General features: G+C 37.8%; 1 protein-coding gene across 2 annotated transcripts in view; it reads right to left on the bottom strand.

Moving 5' to 3' along the window:
• Positions 1-5,019: 5,019 nt before the first annotated feature.
• The window catches only part of klhl5 (kelch-like family member 5), an 80,151-nt gene continuing 64,057 nt past the window's right edge, over positions 5,020-21,113 (bottom strand). For both annotated transcript variants that reach the window (XM_051109026.1, XM_051109016.1), the window contains exons 8-11: positions 20,728-20,890; positions 20,400-20,612; positions 12,383-12,554; positions 5,020-11,856 (exon numbers count right to left, since the gene is read on the bottom strand). In XM_051109026.1, coding sequence (XP_050964983.1) covers positions 11,800-11,856; positions 12,383-12,554; positions 20,400-20,612; positions 20,728-20,890 — 605 coding nt within the window. In that variant the 3' untranslated portion in view covers positions 5,020-11,799. The remainder of the gene's footprint in view (positions 11,857-12,382; positions 12,555-20,399; positions 20,613-20,727; positions 20,891-21,113) is intronic.

The following is a 21,113-nucleotide window of genomic DNA, read 5'->3' as shown; positions in this document are numbered from 1 at the left end:
GCTGCTTGTCACATGATGGTGCATCTGCTTTACCTACCGGTGCACACACCTGAGGCTGCTAGGTGTACTTTTGTAATACGGTGTACTTTCTGTAATTTTGTCGGCTGGGATCGTGTAGAGCCCTTTGAAGCTGCACTGAAACTGCAATTTGGACCTGAAAACCATTGGGTCCCATTGAAGTCCATTATATGGAGAAAAATCAGATCTCGTCCCACTTATTAAACTATGACAGGTGAGTTACTGGTAAAAGAGGTCATTTCCACACCGTAAAGTGATGAAACTATGTCGCCATGTGCTTTATAAAACATTTTCATGTGATCAGTGTTATATTATAAGCTCCTAAAATACGTTAATTTGACTAGAAACACCAAATACCGGAAATGTAGCAGCGAGCCAGCAGGGCGTGACTTCCGGGCGTGACTCTGCCGTGAATGGGTGCTATGACCAGTCCAAACAGCTGATAAAAACACCACAATAATCCACAAGTTATCCACACGACTCCAGTCTATCATTTGACATCTTTGTGAAAAGCTTTGTGTTTGTAAGAAACAAATCCATAAAGACATTTTAACTTTAATATCAATACCAGTCCATAATTCATAACAATGCTTCCTCCAGTGAAAAAGTCCATTCCCTGTTGTCACCTCACATTAAAATCACAATGACAAATGTAACTGTTTTACGCCATTTTTACTTGTAACTGGTGCTTGATCTGGGCAGATTTCTCTCCTGATTCAGACAATATGACTTTTTCTCTGAAGAAAGCAATATTATGAATAGTCAAAGGAGCTGGACACTTTATTCCAAAAATGCATAGATGATTCTAGGTTTGAAGTGAAAACATCTTCATGATGGATTTGTTTATTATAAACACACAGCTTTTAATTGATGTTTTGGAGTCGTGTAGATTACTTATGGATTTCTCTGATGCTGTTTAAAAATGTATTTACATTTAGTATGCTGTTTAACAGTGCACAATTTTAGATGTGATGAAAATGTTTATGACATCTCATATACGTGACAAAAAAGAAACGAGAATCTAATTGCACACTGTAATTTTTAATATTCAAGATGTTGTCTCTACACTTAAAATGGATTTTGCTTTGCCGTAATTGGAATATCATTCTTGCAGTACAAAATTGCTGACTGGTCATCTATATAAAAAAAAGTTCGAGCCCAGTAAAGAGTCACAGAAGACATCAACAGTTCATTCTTACCCTGTCATTCTGAACTCATCAGCATCTTCACTGCCTACACAAATGCATGAACAATGTTGGAATGCTGGATGTGCTTCCACAAAGCTCTACATAATATTATGCAGGTCACATCTCACATATACAGTTGGAAGAAGAACTGAATTTACCTGGATTTTTTATTATAGAATTCTTTATCATGACTTCAAGAGAGTGATTTAACTGTGACGCTCCTGAATATTAGACATAATTCCAAGGGTTTCACATATATTTTTCCATCAGCTATATATATGCCTTAGAGAGACCTATGGAGAAAGCCAATAAATTAAGTCTGCAGACATCTAAGAAGAGTCACAGACATGCCTTTGAAGTATTTTTCATGTACATTCACCATATTTCTCTAGAGATCTCTGAGCTTCTGCTGGATGCGGGGAAAATCAGTTAATGAGAGTCAGTTCCTGTGAAGTCATTCAAACTCACATCATATACAAAAAAGTAGTGTTGAGGTACAGTGTATCGACACTGCAGTCGTTTGAAGGCAGCGCATCATTAGATCAGACAGCAGTGTTGAATGGGCAGAGTTTCACCGAAATATCTTTCAAGACTGACTTTAGATTAGTGCTTTATGCTCTTGTTTATCAGACTGTTTTATGGACAATATCAGCTTAATCTATAGTGATAATCTTTATGATCATTTTCTTGTGGTGAAGTCATAGTTGTTGCGTCTATACGGTGATATGCTTTGATGGGCATTTGGATGTGTGGAGTGAGGAATTGCCATCGTAGGTCTGTGAGACAGCAAGTAGACAGTAAGATAGATAGGCTGTACTGCTATTCCTAAACAATTAGGCATAGGCATTATGGATTGACAGCCAACACCTTAACCTAAAATAACCCAATTTACAGTCACACGTAGGTTTTGGTATATATTTATGTAAATTAATTGTTAATTTGTAACATTTCTGGTATTTGATACTTAAGTGATGTGTTCTAAAATAGAATCTTTGCTTATTTTGATTATACTGAAACGGACCGTTTGTGTTGCAAAGTGTTGAATTATGAGAAAGATTAGTAATAGAGAGCTGAAGTCACTGTTATTGCATTGAAATGCTGAAATTGTCTTCTGTGGCAGCACAACAGCTGAATTTTACTTTTTAGTAAAAAAAAAATCGTCCAGTGCAGTAATTAGAGCTGTAGCCATTTGCCCTGCAGAACACAATGAATTATGTGAGGTTTCAACTACTTGACCTCAGTCATGCCTTTAGCCAACACACCAGCCAGGTTTTCTTTGGCCAGAATGCTGCTGGGTTAACTGGGCCCCCTTCATCCTCCATTGATGGATTGACCACAGCCTTGCAGAAGATGGATTTTGGGAAAGAGACTCAAGGATTTGGAGCAGCAAAACAGCTCAAGGCGGACAACCAAAGACCTGTTCTTTGCAGCTTATCAGAAGGAGAAGAAAATGGAAGTAGACTTCTGACTGAATGGAAGAAGACTTTTGACTGGTAGTGCATATATTTTTCCCCTATTCCATTTACATTTAATCAATTATTAATAAAACATTGAAGCACAATGCTTATTTTATTTCAAACTATTCGGCAGATGTTCTTTTCTAGAACAGTTTTTATTCTCCTGTTGTCCTGCTCCCCAACAACACATGGCTGTGGCCTGTGAGACAGCCAGACTGATCAGTAGCAGTGAATTCAGAGTCCTCAGACTTGTAGCAGACAGGAGGTGAGAACCTCCCTCAGTATTACCACTGAGAACCTTTTCATGAACTGTATTCATGGATATTCCACAGTATTTCACTGGGGATTTGTGACAGGAGGTGAACAATAGATCCTGTAGGCCATTAGCAACTTTAATATTTGTCTTTGTGTGTGAACTCTAGCACTGCAGTCTAAGTGCTGCTGGCAGGGACAGTTTATTCTCTCCGCGGGACTGAAAATGTGAGGTTGGTAGACACTTACTGTGGTGATGTATTGTGAAGATGACTGAATGACAGTGTCAGGCACTACATCTGTTTGGAGCATTTACTCACACTTGGGCCATCCAAGATGTAGATGAGTTTGTTTCTTCATCGGAACAGATCTAGAGAAATTCAGCATTACATCACCTACCAATTGATCCTCTGCAATGAATACTGCCATCAAAAAGAGATTTCAAACAGCTGATAAAAACCTAAGTAATACACACAATTCTAGTCGATGAATTAATGTTTTGTGGCGCAAACAAAAGTGTGTTTGAAAGAAATCCACCATTAAGGTGTTTTAACTTAAAACGTGTTTTAGAAATGATACAACTCGTTTAAACTCGTTTAAACGATTAAACTCGTTTGTAAACGATACATTTCTCTCCTGGTTCAAATGAGGCAACTTTTTCACCGGAGAAAGCAATAATATAGACAAAAGACTCGTAATAAGCAAAAAAGTTACTGATGGATACTCATCAGTACTCACCCTGGTGAAAAAACCAGCATATGCTGGTAGGTATGTTTTCATCCTGGAATGCTGGTTAGGTAGGTTTTGATGCTGGTTTATGCTGGTCCTTTGCTGGTTCATGCTGGTCCTTGACCAGCAACATGAAATCAGGAAAAACCAGCAAAGGACCAGCTTAAACCAGCTAAGGACCAGCATAAACCATCATCAAAACCTACCTAACCAGCATTCCAGGATCAAAACATGCCCTCTGTGCTTCTTGTGTTTCTCGAAACATACTACTGTACAAATAAACTCTTTATGATCCATCAGGATTAAGTTCTTTTAAGATTTTTTTCTGTTTAAACACAGTGCATATTTTAACTTTAAATATTCTGGCGATGAAAAATAAAGTCCTGTCCACAGACCACAAGGGGGCAGTATAACAATATGTGAAATTTCAAATGTATACATTTAACTGTGTGCTGTGTATAATGTGTGTAAATTTTAATAAGACAGACACATAACCCAATTACATCAGTATGATATTACACTGCTTCAGCCGTCTTTTAACTTGTAATATGTGTCACTATACCTGCTTTACATCTATATTAAAAAAGAAAAAAGCCTGAGTGTCTAAAAAAGAAATATGACACAAGGTCCCAGGGCCGGATACAAGCTTTTTCTTCCATTCCTCTCTTTCACTCAGGTAGTTTCAATTTCGTTTATCTGCCTAATAAGAACAAGACAAATAAATAATATGATGGAAAATTAATTACCTGTTTGTAAAAAATATTTTTGAATGTGATGTTTTAGAATTTGATATAGTTAGCTGCTTTTATTTGTATATTTTCAGTTTTCATTTAGCTTTATTTCCGTTTAAGATGTATTAACTTAGTAATGGCATTGTGGCAAGTAAGACTGATATTTTTATTTTTAATGACATGCTAATATTTAGATTTTATTTCAGCTTTGTTTCAGTTAAAAATAATATCTTTAGTTAACGAAATCAGCACTAAAGTGTGGAGCAATATGAGGAATTTATTATTTATGGTGAACTATCTCTTTAAGTCTTCTTAAAATAAAATGACTGCACTGAGGGGAATGAGGGATGAATGAATCACTGATGAAGCTGGATCACTGACCCAGAGTTCATCTCATCCTTAACTCTTTTCTTCTACTGGTCACAGAGTGATACATGAGGGGATGACCTCTGGAACAGCATGGTCAGATGTTTGTCAGGCCCAGTAGTGCGGCTGCCCACCTCTTTCTGTCAGGCCTGATTTAGTTCTTGTGCACCTGAATCACGGTGATAACTAATGGGCCGTTGAGCCACTGACCCAGAAGGCCTGCCGCTGGCATACACCGTGTGTTTATGCGCAATACTAAAGCACAAACACAAGCCAAAAGACATTCTTTTACAGTTTAATAACCAAAAATATTCATAAATAAAACAATACACTGTGAAATGTACTGCATAAGAAAAACAATTGCATGGACAGCAATTCATATTACAATAAAAAATTGCATGCCTCCCATCATCATACAGGTAGCAAGCTCTGCAGGAGTGAGAGATGCATCCATAATCAAACTACAACATATACATAACAATATGCAACAATATGCATAACATTTAAGAGAGATTCCTCCTGAGGATCACTCTTTTCACTGACACAGCTTCCAGCATTTATAAAAAAGATGAAAAAATAAACACAGAACAGTAGTGTATTCAGTGATAATGTTGCACAATTAGATGTAATGCAGCCTCATCAATGTATAAATAGTCTGAGCATATATACTGTATGACATTGTGTGTGTTGCCAGATGTAATTACAATTAAATCAAAGGAATTTGTTTACAATGGAATTAAATGGGATCATTTTTACAAACTGTTTACATTTTTTTCATAAGGTTCAATTTAATACTGTATAGAGTAAATATGTGCTGTACTGTACACTGTACATTTTCCACATGTGATAATTTTTTCTTACTGTAGTATCTTATGATATACATTCCCAATATACAGTACACTACCAGTCAGAATGTTTTTTTAAAGAAGTCTCTTCTGCTCACCAAGCCTGCAGTTATTTAATCCAAAGTACAAAATAGTAAACAGTATTTTGAAATATTTTTACTATTTAAAATGAATATATTTTAAAATGTAATTTATTCCTGTGATTTCAAAGCTGAATTTTTAGCACCATTACTCCAGTTACATGATTCTTTCAGAAATCATTCTAATATTCTGATTTGCCATTCCAAAACATTTACTATTATGTTGAAAAGAGTAGAATTTATCTGAAATAGAATTTTTTGTAACATTATAAATGTCTTTCTCGTCACTTTTGATCACTTTAAAGCATCCTTTCTAAATAAAAGTATTATTACCTATAATTTATTTCCATATATATATATATATATATATATATGACTCCATATAAAGACTGGAGTCTTTATATATAAAGACTCCAGTCTTTAGTGTCAAATATATATATATATATATTTGACACTAGAGACTGGAGTAAAATGTAGCTTTGATCACAGGAATAAATTACATTTTAAAATATATTCAAATAGAAAACAGTTATTTTAAATAGTAAAAGTGTTTTAAAATTTTACTCTTTTTGCTGTACTTTGGATCAAATAAATGCAGGCTTGGTGAGCAGAAGAGGCTTCTTTAAAAAACATGAAAAATTGTACTGTTCAAAAACTTTTGACTGGTAGTGTATAAGGTATCCAAAACAAATGAAGCAAATATATGATTAGCCAATGTAATATCTGCTCTGGTGACTGGATTATTTTGAAATGTATTCAACATTTAAAAAAAAAAAAAAACTAAACCTCAGACACTAGGCATGTTAAATGTGCAATAATATATAAATAACACTGACCAACATGATGTTTAAAGATATAGCATATGACTGTGTAATTTTGATGGTCCCTCACAAACCAAACCAATATAATTTAAAAATCTTATGTCGCATAAATCTCATAGCTGCACAAGTATGACAAAATGATGTACAGACACTACAATGGTAACATATAAAATTAATAACAGTATAACAAAACAAGACTCTACAGCAATAACGGTTTTACAGTTTCTGATATCGACTGACCGAAGAGAATCTAGTGTGAATATTCTATTGTAAACGGTATGTCGTACTCTCTCATATATATATTTTCTACTTTTAATAGCTCTGATCTAAATTGTTCCATCATTTCTTTGTTTCTTTTCATATGCTACTCTGTATACTTCTCTTTCTTCATTTAAAACAGTGAAATGGATCTTGGGATTTAGAAAACTAGATCAAAATACCAAAAATGTTTTCTCTGACTTCTCAAGCTACACTTTGTACTCAGTATGGGGTTTAAGAGCGTGCCACAAAAACACACAGGCACACACACACACAAATATAAATACAAAAACATGACACTTTTTACCAAGACAACCACAGAAAAGCACAGGTAGATGTACACACACACCTGACTGAAAAAAGGAGAGAAAAAATGAGACTGGTAAACAGAAACCCTGAACCCTAAACAGAAAAAGACACCCTGAGTGGAAAACAGACAGTTGTGCAAAATGAACAAGTGCATCCAAAGAGTTGCTTTTAAATTCTCTACTGATTCTGCATCTAACAGCACAAAAAATAAAAATAAATAAAATCAAATAAAAAAATCTCACTATCAAAGAAAATGCTCTGGGTATACTGCAAAAATAAAATTACTTCAATCAATATTTTTTTTTCAGCTGGTTTTATAACATCCACTGAACAAGATAAATGTACTTGGGAAGAAAAATAGAGAACATGTTTACGTTTATTTTCTAAACCCACTGGCAAATTGTTTTTCATTGTTTATTGCAGAAATCTCACTGAATTTGGCTATAGTTAACTGCCAATGGCTTAAGAACTACAATTTCAGATACATTTTCTGACTTTTTGATGTACAAATTCCACAAAATCTTTTCTGATGAAGAGAGAGACTCGTCTACATCTTGGATGGTCTGATGGGGAGTACATTTTCAGCAAATTTATTTCTTTAATTTCTTAAACTATTTTGCTTCTCAAATAAGTTAATTTTGTAAGAATGTTTAGATATTTGTACTGAAAAACAGTGACAAAAACTGTTTAAAGCCCTATTCGGACAGGACTAGTTTTAAAGGGGGGTGTTAGAGAAATTTGTGTTTCACAGACAAACTTTACAATTTTATTCCCATCCGAATCTGTCACATCTGTGTTTGTCTCACACAACCTCTGTAATAATTCCAGAGCAAATTAACTATTGTTTTTCGGCAAACTCAGTGATCAGGGTTGCCAGGTCTGCAACACAAAACCAGCCAAATGGCTAATCATAACTAGCCCAATCATATTTTTTCTGCGGTTTTCCCCTGTCAGTGGTCCCCATCCAGTCCGTCCAAATGACTTTCCGAAGTAGCGCACTTCAAAAACAATCTGTAGGAACAGTGTAAAAGTATCCCGATTTCAGGTAAAACCGTGGACTTGGCAACCCTGTCAGTGATGCTCTGACTGTCTGTGTTTGGTGGCAATATTTTTTTTCCACAGCGCGTTGCCTTGTGTGTTTTGGCCAACTCAAACTACCGCAGATGCTCTTACCACATACATTTTTGATGTGTTTGCCTCCTAGCAAAGAAATACTAATAAAATCAAGAGCCAGATCACGTAAACAGTTGACTGGCTACTATACAAATGATAATCAATCCGAATGACGACACGCAATGCGCGCATACAGACCACATGATCTCTGCAATGCCCAGTTGTACACTGTAAAAAGTTTTAAACTTAAAAACTTACGTTTAGCAGCTGCCTTAAAATTTTAAGTTAAATGAACTTAAAAGCACAAGTCATTTCAACTCACAAGTTTTTGTAATGAGTTAAATTGACTTGTAGTTTTAAGTTGATTTAACTTAAAATTTTAAGGCAGCTGCTGAACTTAAGTTTTTTAAGTTGAAACTGGTGAAAACTTTTTACATTGTACAAAATAGACCCTCCCACCTCTGTGATAAACACGGAGATGTTAGTCCTGTCCAAATTAGTGCATGAAAATTGTACACATCGGGTGATAAGAATCGCAACTTAAACGTAGTTTAGAAAACTAGTCCTGTCCGAATAGGGCTTAAAAGAATGATTTGGCAGTGCACATGAAGGATAGGAAGATTCTAAAAATCATTAATTTTCTGAAATAATATCCCAAACCTGCACATTAAAAAGTTTCTCCAATTTGAATGTTAATGTCTCATCCTGATGAACTTGATATTTGTGTATTATATAATTTTCCACATATCTGCGGTTCATTGAAAAAGAGATTGAATTTGGGATGTAAATCTAAATCTTGGTTAATCTGGTCTTTTGCCTTTGTTCTGCTCCCCAGCAGAATTTATTTCCATTAAATGGACAGTGACCCAGAATCCAGCTGTTATTGTGGAGATGAATCACTGTGCAAAAATAGAAATCCTATAAATAAAACATTGTGTAAGCCATGAGGAAAAACCCCACAATAACCATTATTTACAATGATCTTCTTTAATCTTTCACTAAAGCTTTCCTTTGCTCAGCAGGGGAAGAGGATCTCAGTTCGTGTGGTTAACTTCCTCCACTGAGTACTGAGATGTTTCTAAATTCAAAAAATAGACAGAATGATTCAGAGTTCTGAATATGCATTAGACCTTGTTATGATGTTCTTTCTCTGAGCTTGAAGCGAGCTGGGGAATAAGGGCACGGTATAATGAAGGATTGTGTTACTCCCTTGTAGGTATAATTACAATATTCACATGCAATATTGCTGATTTGCTCTGACTGTGTTTGGGCAGGTAAATTAAATATAAACCGAAGACGTGCGCAAATACGACAGGCATAATGTCGAAGTGAATTCCACTCTGAGTATCTTGTCTTCCTACCCAGTTCTGGTTCTTCCATCCATAGCTTCTACCCACGTTCCTCTCTTATGTTTTCTCCTCATACTCTCTATTATATTTGCCTGTCTAATATAGACAAATTTGCTCGACTGTAGCAGAAGCTGCTCATTGATCAGTACTGTTTGATCAAATCTTAAAATCTCTCTTTTCTACTACAGGCCTTTTGTTCTGATCTTGCTGTTCTTTAAAACTGATACTAATGGTTGATTTTAAAATAGACGGAAGGAAATACACACACATACACACTTTTCTAGCAATCTTTTTCCCTAGAGATACTTTACTGCACTCCAGCTATTCTTAGACGACAGGCCATTTCTACAGAGAAAATTAGGCTGTGCACATTATAGTTAGTTTTAATTGACTCTGAGTATTTATTTTAAATAATTTCCACTCTGTTTCTTCACTGTGATGTCTTAATTATTATAGTTGTAAATTTGGGTGATGCAAACAAGCTACCAAAGTAATACTATCTAGGTGTAATAATTAGTTGTAAACAAATAAATGCATGTATATACATACATGGATACAGTACACAGTACCGTTCAAAATTTTGGGTTCAGCAAGATTTTTGAAATGTTTTTAGAAAGGTTATTGTGACTTTTTATCTCACAATATTTTATCTGACTTTTTCTCAGGATTGCATGATACAAACTCGCAATTACGAGAAATAAGTCGGAATTGCGAAATAAATACTTTTTGTTTTTTTTCACAAAAGCGAGTTTGTATCTCGCAATTCTGACTTTTTTCTCACAACTGTGATATAAACTCACAATTGTGAGTTATAAATTCATAATTGCTTGATATAAACTTACAACTGTGAGAAATAAAATCAGAATTGCAAAATAAAAACAATTCGCAATTGCAATTGCGAGTTTACATCTTGCTATTCTGAATTTAAGCAGTTCTTTCTTTTTTAGAACTGTGATAGAGTTATAAAGTCAGAATTGTGAGATAAAACCTTTTTCCTGCAACTGTGTGTTTATATCTCATTATTCTGACTTTTTTTTATGCAATTATGACTTTGAATTGTGAGATAAACTCACAATTGTGAGAAATAAAGTTGGAACTGCAAGATAAATACAATTCTGAAATTCTGGAATTCAGATTTTTTTTCCTCATAAAATTTCGCAATTCTGACATTTTTCTAGAAATTGTGAGTTTATATCTCACTATTCTGATTTTGTTCATGCAATTCTGACTTTCTCAGAATTGTCATATAAACTCGCAATTGCGAGAACTAAAAACTCATAATTCTGACATTTTTTTTCTCTCAGAAAAGCAAGTCTGTATCTCACAATACTGACATTTTTCTTGCAAATGCAAGTTTATATCTCACTATTCTGATATTTTCATGCAATTCTTTTTCTTAGAATTGTGATCTAAACTCACAATTGCAAATTAGAAAGTATTAATTATGAGATAAGAACTAGCAATTTGGACTTTTCTCATGTAATAATGACTTTTTTCTCAGAATTGTAAGATATAAACTGGCAATTGCGAGTTATGAAGTCAGAATTGCAAGATGTAAACGAACAATTCTGACTTTTTTGCCTCAGAATTGTGTGATATAAACTCACAATTGCGAGAAATAAAGTTGGAATTGCGAGATAAAAATTCGGAATTCTGACTTTTTTCTCACAAAAGCAAGTTTGTATTTCGCAATTCTAACTTTTTTTCCTCATAAAGTCATAATTGCATGATATAATCTTATAATTGTAATTATATAATTATAAAATAAAAAAAAAATGTGCAATTCTGACTTTTTTCCTCGCTATTCGCTTTTTTTCACACAAATCAAAATTGAAAGATATAAACTTGAGTTTGGGATAAAAAAAGACTGATATGTTCTCTGAATTGCAAGTTTATATCTTACAAATCTGACTTTATAACTCATTCAAAATGTATATTGTTGGGCCCTGCATTCTGAGGGAGCAGAAACATGGAGGGGTATATAGATAGATGAATGGATGGACATGGACAATAAATCAAATAAACCCTGTTCATTAGAGACAGACAAGAGGATGTCTCACTTTTGATGTGACCAGCCATAAAATAAACTGCTCTTAATAGAAAAATACGTACTAGAAGGCATAAAGGAAGACCACAGTTGAGTATTCAGCTGCATGTCAATAATGTGATTTTCTCTGCTCTGGTCAGCAGATGCTCAGATCTGTCTGGAAACACTACAACAGGAGCACTGGAGGCTTGTACTGTATGACGGTCACCATGGAGATGATTGACAGCAGGAGGCATTTCAAAGCTTCACTGCAACCACACAAGCTCCGGCTCGACCTAAACACAATGGTGCCACCTAAAACAAAAACACAAATCCCAATTAGAGAGAATGCGTACGATTTCACAAACAGCAGTGCATTTATGGGATTGATGTTCTCAATGATGAATCAATTTCTCTCCGTCAACACACACACTGCAGTATTGCTCTCTCTCCCACTCACACACACAAACATACGTCGTTACCCACACACATCCCGAGGCTTGTTTTATACAAATGAAACAATATGAACTCTCAGCATGTGGGCGAAGGAAACGTCGCCTAAAAACAACAAGAAATGAAGCCCAGGAGAAATCAGCCGGTTGCTATAGCGAGGTAATAACAGACGCTGTGATGCAAAGAAGAGCTGTCCTTCTGTCAGAATGATGGAGAGCCTGCATTTACATAATGAACAAACAGCACTGTAAACAAACAGCGTCAGGAGGAACCAGGCAGAATCGCACCATAACCGAAAACGGAGCTGTTACTTGCAAGTGAGACTTGAAGGGGGAAGATAATACAAGAAAATCAGGCAGACAGACTTACACAAACTGTATGTGTTTACCTGCGTCCACTCATTGGTTTGGGGGTCGTAGGCTTCCACGGTGTTCAGATAAACCTGACCATCATAACCGCCAACAGCATAAAGACGGTCTCCCAGGAGACACACCCCCACAGCGTCTCTGCTAAGGCTCATGGGAGCTACTGCTGTCCACATGTCTGTCTTTGGGTCGTACCTGAAAGAAAGGGTAAAGCAGAGTAATTAGATTGACACAGAAATCAGCCATGTTGATTTACAAATATTAACTACATTTATATTTCACTAGATCCTGCCCTCGCTGTACCTCAAGTGTCATATAATTAGCTTTTTTGGCAACGAGACCATATAAAAATTTCACTAAATCCATTATTAATCATAGATACATATTTCATTCATAAATCATATATTTAAATACTCTAACAAATCACTCAAAGGTGTGCAGACACCTTCAATCTGGATTGTATGACTAAACCCAGATGGCACTCCAGATGTGTTGTCATTTTCACCACACTGAACAATAAAGTTCTATCAAAAGTTAGGAGGAAACAGTGCTAGTTAGGTGCTTGACACAAAGCATGCAAAATGTGATGTGTTAAGAAAACAAAACAAATGCAATTTTTTATATTTATTGTGTGTCATTTATGAACAGTTCGTAACATTCTTACATTATGCAAAATATTTTAGTTATTTGTATTTTGGATACATAAAATGACAGTTTTGAAATTAGCCCCAGCGTAGAAAATGAATTGACCATTTTATTCTATGTTACAAATGTATTTTCTACCAATGTTCTACTAAACACAATATAAGACTACTTTTTTCCACTGGATGCAAAACTCACTTTTACATGTTGTTTGAACATAAATGTGTGTTGGCAGTGTGTTTACACAACCACCCTATTATGATCAAAATCCACCCAGTGGTATTTTTTTTTTAAATCTTTATAAGTAATATCCCCTTTTTCAAATCAGGCCATTCTCAGCTTCTTGTTGGTGTGATGTCACACCAACCAAGGACGCTCCCACGATATTGACATTGGCGTGATCTTAGACCCGCCCTAAATGAACTGAGTGAGCTGAGAACAGTCTGACTGCCATTGTGTCCAGTGCAGGGGAAGACAAGAATGCCTCTGATTGAGCGACTGATGTCAGTGGCGTAGCGGACGGGCCCGCGTAGCGGACGGGCCCGCGTTGTGGGGGGCGCCCCCAAAAAATTGACTCGAATAAATAATTAAAGCGTTTTTATAACGTGAACGTATAGGACTTTTATTTTGGTAGTAATTGCAGCCTACCGTGTTTGGCGATTATGACCATATCCGTTGTCCTGTTATCCAATCACGATTAAGAATTTCCGCAACTGTTTAGAGAGTGAAGCTTATGAGCGCAAAATGAGTAAAAGAAAATATGTCAGCGGAGCTCAAAAACGGACTAACCAACACCGAAAGGAGCAATTCAATGCAAAACTACCGAAAATTTCATCCATATTTCTTCCAAATCAGCGGGAAGGAGCGGCGAGAGCGAGAGCACGGGTAACGTTACTCAGGAGTTTGCCAGCAGTGTCATCACGGACATTACTGCTTCTAATGTGGGCGCGGGCGCGGCTGTGGTGAATGATACGCCAGACATGGACTCAGATGCTAAAAGCGGATCTCACGGTCCAGACGATGACTGTCACAGCACTGAAAATATTACAGAGGAGGCGACAGCAAGAAGTACACGGTATCCAAGTTAATGTAATTGCTGTTTTATTGTTGGTGTTTCTTTTATTCTTTTTTTTTTTGTGAAAAGTTCTTAATAAATAAATACGAAATAATTACATACTATTAAATTCCACAGTACTAATTCACGATTTTGAATGAAAAGGTGAATCCCCCATCTAATTATGCGGTGAGGGGCCCCGCCTCCACTCTTGCGGGTGGGCCAACGCAGTTTGCGCTACGCCACTGACTGAGGTGTTCTGTTGTTGGATGTAATAATGAACACAGCAGTCATCATTTACTCCCAACATCTGAGCTGCCGAAGATGCAGAGGATTAACGTTACTTTCATTTTTTTTTTAAAGAAATGCGCCCAGCGCATCTACATAAATGCATGTATTAGGAAGTTTAACACTTTTATAATGACCACGTTAGTTGCTCTATACCGGGTGATGGGCGCCGCTATGTTAGTTTACAGCTGGCAAATTCATCCTCTCCTTCTGAAAGACATTAAAGTAAGTCTCCGGTGAACTAGGAGAAGAGCAGATTAAACTTTATAGTTACCCACACAATGTGTATATGATATTAATAAAACATGCCGTCAGATTATATTTGTAGGATCATTATTGTCGCTTCCATAGACATCAGCGTGTATTTTTACAAACTACAGCTGTATGGTTTTGCTAGTTCTTATGTGTATTTAAATGTCTGGAACCTAAAATAAGCATTATATGGTTGAAAACACTGAATAGTTGTGACAATATGACAGGAGATCAGTGCGTCTGATTTGGCTCTGTGCCATGCAGATTTGAATTCAACAGCTCATCACGTGATGCGCTCAACGTTCTAATCACATGGGTGTGATCGTATGCTTCAGGGACTAGCCAAGAATGATCACACTGGTTGAGGGTTAAAATTCTTTTGATAATTAAAAAATGGTCCCAATTTATATTAGGTGGCCTTAACTACTGTGTCCTTACATTCAAAATAATCATTTGATTCAATTACATCTGTGATTAATTTCTGTAATTACATTTATACTTACACTGTTGGCCCATCCCTTTCACCTTAACCCACCCTTAAACCTACCCACACCACCAAATCTGTTTCTAACCTTACCCATATTCCACCTCAATAGCAGTAAAAGTGTTTAGCAATACAATATGAACACAATAAAATACATTGTACTTATTTTTTTATGTAAGTACTGTCAGGGTTCTGTCACTTCTGTCTAGTTTATTTGTGGGTTTTGTGACGGAGCCCTGATGCTCCCTCCTTGTCTTGTTTCCTTGTGAGTGCGTTCTCTTGTCTGCGTGCATTGTTTCATGTTGGAGAGTTGTGTTCGGATCCCAGCACTCATGTCTTGTTCAAGTTTCAGTTTTGTGTTGGGGTTCGGACACTCACGCTCCATGTTCTGTCGTGCTGCGGGAGCGTGCGGACTCGAGTTCACTCGGACCGTGTGCTCCTCTGTCCACGTGTGTTTTGTTCTGTTTGGCACGCGGTTCATGTCGTGCTTTCTCATTGCTCTGTTGTCTTGCTTTTTTGTCTTGTGTCATGTGGCACACAGCTTGTGTCTTTCACTGGCTGCGCGCTTTCTTGTTTGTCATGTTTAGTGTGAACATACGGCTAGTGAGTGTCCTTATTAGCTGCGTGTTCGTGCCCTGTTTGCACATGGCTAATGATTCTTGTTTTGCTGGCCATGTGCTTGTGTTTTTGTTTTGTGCGAGCACATGGCTTTTGTTTTTGTTTCTGTGTGCCATGTGCTCTCATGTCTCTTGTCTAACCCCGCCCACCTTGTTACCTGATTATTGGTTCATTTGGCCCACCTGTGTTTTCTCGTTACCCTCCTCATTTGCTTCCTATTTATTCTCCTTGTGTTTGCAGTTCTGTGCGATTTCATTGTTGTATAGACCCTGCTGTGTCCTGCCTAGCCAGTGTGTTTTCCCCTACAGGGTAGTTTTTGTTTTATTTGATTAATAAAGCCCTTCTGTCCTGCAATTTGAGTCCTCGCTCTCATCCCTACAACCCACACCCCCTGACAGAATGAACTCACCAAAGATGAGGACTCAAAAGAGGAAGCTCTCACACCGTCCACCAGCCTCCACTCTTTCCAGCCCCCCCTTCCATCAAATTTTCCAGTTTAAGGCCCTGAGCTCCCTCCGTCAGCAGGGGACTGAACTGAGGCAGTTTGCCCCCTAGTTCAGCGGCGCTGCAGAAGGGCTGGGATTCAATGATGCGGCCCTCAAGGACCTTTTTAATAGTGCCTGGATGAGCCTCTCAATTGGTGGAGAATGAGGGAGCTGGATCACCTGACGTTTGGAGGATTCATTGATTTGCTGGCTCGTCAGGGGAATCCTCTGGCTGACGAAGCTCCAGTGCCCCTGGTGGCGGCCAAAGAAGCTGCAGCGCCCCCGGTGGTGGCCACAGAGACTGCAGCACCACTAGAGGTGGCCGAAAATGCTGCAGCGCCCTAGTCTTGGAAAGAAGACTTCCTCCAGCCTCTGAGGTTGTCCCAGAACTCATTGCCAACCGAGAGGCTGTTCCGACCTCACCCAAGCTCCTTGCTCTGCCAGCGCCGCCCAAGCTCCTTGCCCTGCTGGTTCAGCCCGAGCTCCTTGCCCTGCTGGCTCCGTCCAAGCTCCTTGCCCTGCCGGCACCTCCCTAGCTCCTTGCTCTCCCGGCTCCACCTGAGCTCTTTGCCCTGCCGGCTCCGCCCGAGCTCCTTGCCCTGCTGGTTCAGCCCGAGCCCCTTCCCCTGCCGGCTCCGCCCAAGCTCCTGGCCCTGCCATCTCCGCCAAAGCTTCCTGCTCTGCCAGCTCCACCCTTGATGTTGGCTTTGCCCTTGATGCTGGCTCCACCCTCGAATGCCCAGCTGGCTCTGGCCTTGATGTCAGCTCTGCCCCGACCGCTTGCCCTGCCGATTCCATCCTGGATGCAGGCTTTGCCCTTACAGCCTGCCTGGCCGGCTACATCCTAGCATCCTAGGCATCAGCCAGGACTCAGGGTGGTCTGTCCCACCCTAGCCTTCAGCTAGGACTCCAGAACAGCCAGAGCCTCCCTGGTCCGTTCCTCCAGCTCCGCCCTGGTTTTTTGCCGGGACTCTAGAACTGTTTGAGTCTCCCTGGCTTAACCCTCCCGTCCCTCCCTGGACACTTCCAAAGACTTCCTGGGCTGTCTTGCTGGCACTGGCTTGGCTTCCCTCCCTCCCACCCTTCCTTGTCTCTTTTGTTTGACCCTTTTCTGTCAGTACTGTCATGGTTGTGTTGGTTTTGTGTTCCGTCATGTTCTTGTCTTGTTTTATGTTCTCCTCAATAGGGAGCAAACAGTTGGCGTTCTGTGCGAGTTCATTGTTGTATATACCCTGCTGTGTCCTGTCATTCTTGTCAAGCCTTGTCCTGCCTAGCCAGTGTGTTTTCCCCTATGGGGTAGTTTTTGTTTGTTTTTGTTTTATTTGATTAATAAAGCCCTGAGTCCTCACTCTCATCCCTGCAACCCACACCCCCTGACAAGTACATAGTAGTTAAGGCCACCTAAAATTTTATTAGACCATTTAAATGGAATCCAGAAAATTAAAATGGAAAACACTGAATTTTGCACAAATAAAACTAAATTTGAGGAGTGGGGGGACGCATTTCATAGGGCCCTAAAAATGTATTTTTTTAAAAACATATATATTATAATTTATTATATATATATATATATATATATATATATATATATATATATATATATAATAAATTGCTGTCATATTGCGCAAGTTTCACTAATTTCAATTAATTAGACGTGTTTTGATTCATACAATGTAATTTAACCATTAAAGTACTTTTAGTACATATAAAAGACTTTAAAAAGGTTCAGAAATATTACAAAATCTGTAATGAGCAAAACTGTGCAGCTAAACAGGTATATGCAGGTAGGAAACTTGCATCTGTGGCTCTGTCAGAAGTGAAGGACCTGCCAAGAAAACGGTGACTGGCAGAGACTGAGAGCAGTCTGGGTGCAAGAAACTGTTCAGCAAACAGACAGCTCTTTTAAACAAAGATGCAACAGCAGAGAGATTGACAGATGAGAGAAGATGATGAGCATGAGTCAGTCGCACAAAACACCAAATACACTCCAAAACATGACCAAAAGGAAATCACACTCAGAGGCCTACTAACCACCCAGAAAAATGATCCCAGTTGGCTGGCATTAGATAAATGTACTTACAACACAAAGCAGCTCATAAAATCCAAATGTTGTGGAGCACAGTGTTCCTTCTCTCAGAGAAAAGCTTTTATCTGTTCATTTATTTAGAAACTCTAAGGCTAAGATAAAAAGTCTCTCTTCACAATGTCATGCATAAATCACAAGAGGAATTTCACCTGTGCTTCTGTTCAAACGGAATCTCAAAATTTTTCATTAAAACAAGCTCCAGTGTCATGTGGTGCTCAAATGGTGTGATAAAGGAATAACTGGCACTTCCCACACAGGCTTCACTTATCATGAAGTTGCTGCTGCCCAAATCAATAGACTCAAACACATAACACGCTGGCACATTTCAGAAGTGCAACTTAAGCAACACGATCAATTACTAGAATGTGTCAAATACTAGTTTGATGCAACTCTGGCTCCTTCAGCTCTATAGAAACTCTACAATAATAAAACAAATTTGTACTAAAGGTTTAGTTCCCCCCAAAATGAAACCTTCATGTCATTTAAAACCTGCAAGACCTTTATCTTTGGAACACAAAATAAGATATTTTTGGCTTTCTAACTGTGCATAGACAGCAATGCAATCGACACATTCAAGGCCCAGAAAGGTAGTAAGGACATTGTTAAAATAGTCCATATGGCATCAGTGGTTATGAAGTGCTTATATCAGTGGTTATGAAGTGGTTATATAATGTTATGAAGCTATGAGAATACTTTTCGAGTGGTACTCTCCTGAATGGCAGACACGGAAGAGAAGAAATTGCTGAATAAAGCTGTTATTTTTGTTTTCTTTGCACACAAAAGTATTCTCGTAACTTCATAAAATTAAGGTTGAACCACTGATGTCACATGGACTATTTTAACAATGTCCTTACTACCTTTCTATGTCTTTTTATGATTGGTGGTGAGAATGAAGCTGTGCCAAGATGGGTGGTTTTATGACACATGGTCTCTAAATGACACACCAAAAAAAGAAGAACTCTACAGAGACAAATGGCAATGAATGTCACAAAACTATCAGAGCCCACATCCTCTGACTCACTCTCAGCTATGGAACAATTAGAGGAAGCACCCTTCACTAACCTACACTACAAGTTTGTACAGTGCTCAGAGTCAGTTTCTCTTCAGGGACTCATCTGTAGCACTTTGATGTAAACACATTTGTTCTGGGATTCTGTATTGTCTTTTGGTGTTTTGATGTTCTCCTTGGGCTTTCAGACCTAACTATAGCATATGACTATATTTAACAACATATACTGCCATTTTCCACAGTACATTCAAAACCTGTCTGCTAAATCATAAATATCAAGGTAAATCTACAGCAGAGTTTCTGGTAGGCTGTGACTCAAAAACAGGTTTCAAGTGACTAACCATATAATTTTGCATGGGATAGGACTGGCAAATAAATGTGACCCTGGACCACAAAACCAGTCATAAGGGTCAATATTTTTGAAATTGAGATTTATACATTGTCTGAAAGCTGAATAAATAAGCTTTCCATTGATGTATGGAATAAATAAGCTATTCCATTGATATGACAATATTTGGCCAAGATACAATTATTTAAAAATCTGGAATCTGAGGGTCCAAAAAACAAGAAAAAAAAAATCACCTTGAAAGAAAAAAAAATGAGAAAATCACCTTTAAAGTTGTCTAAATACAGTTTTTAGCAATGCATATTAATAATCAAAAATTAAGTTTTGATATGTTTATGGTAGGAAAGTTACAAAATATCTTCATGGAACATGATCTTTACTTATTATCCTAACGATTTCTGGCATAAAAGAAAAATCTATAATTTTGACCCATACAATGTATTTTTGGCTATTGCTACAAATATACCCGTGCTACTTACAACTGGTTTTGTGGTCCAGGGTCACAAATAGGCTTATCGATTATTGATTTTTAACACTACAAGAAAACTTTCTTTAAAATGTAAAATTTAAATTACTGTACAAATGTAAAATTACAATTTTAATATTAATATCTTATATTTGTCTTAATGTTTAAACCATCAAGCTTTTATTTTGGCAAAAAAAAGGACGGGGAGCCTTTTAAACCTTCTCTTTTGTTGACAAAAAACAGTTTATATGTTATATGTTTTCCCTGAACGTTGATTCTATTCCTGACCTTTTGATTCTGGCCCTCTTACCTTTCGACACAGTCTGACAGTCGAGATGCTAAGCTTGAAGCTGGGGCATCATGGCCACCGATAGCATACAGAAAACCATTCCACGTCGCTACGCCAACACCGCCCCTGCGTTTCGACATGGGAGCGCAGCTGCTCCATTTGTTGGTGTGAGGATCAAAAGCCTCCACTGATTTCAGACATGAACTTCCATCTCGACCACCCACAGCATATAGCCTTAAAAAAAGAGACAGAAAAAAGAATGGTATAGATTAAACAGACAGACTGCATTTTAATGGCAGATATGGAGTCTGTTCAGCTAGAAGCATGGATTTATGCTGTCAATGCTTACTTGCTGTTTAACACTGCAACTCCCACAGTGCTTCGAGGTGTTGCCATGGATGCAACAAAGCTCCACTGGCGAGCTTGAGGGTCCCAGCGCTCCACCGTGCTGAGATAACTCCAACCATCATGACCTCCCACTGCATACATGGGGCCTTCTAACACTGCAACGCCTACAAATACACAAACCAATGATCAAAGATCGCAGATAAGCCTTCAAATGTCTTTTAAAGATTCTTCATGTGAAATATGCTTGAAAATATTGTGTGGGGCTTTATGATTTCTGTGATGCAGAAACATGGACAGAAGCATGGAATCCAGTCATAAACACAAAATATACAGTGCCTTGCGAAAGTATTCATACCCCTTTTTTTTCACTTTTTGTTACGTTGCAGC

This window comes from Labeo rohita, chromosome 1 (assembly GCF_022985175.1).
Source record: "Labeo rohita strain BAU-BD-2019 chromosome 1, IGBB_LRoh.1.0, whole genome shotgun sequence".
NCBI classification, from domain to species: Eukaryota; Metazoa; Chordata; class Actinopteri; order Cypriniformes; family Cyprinidae; genus Labeo; species Labeo rohita.
This window is presented reverse-complemented; position numbering and strand designations above follow the sequence as displayed.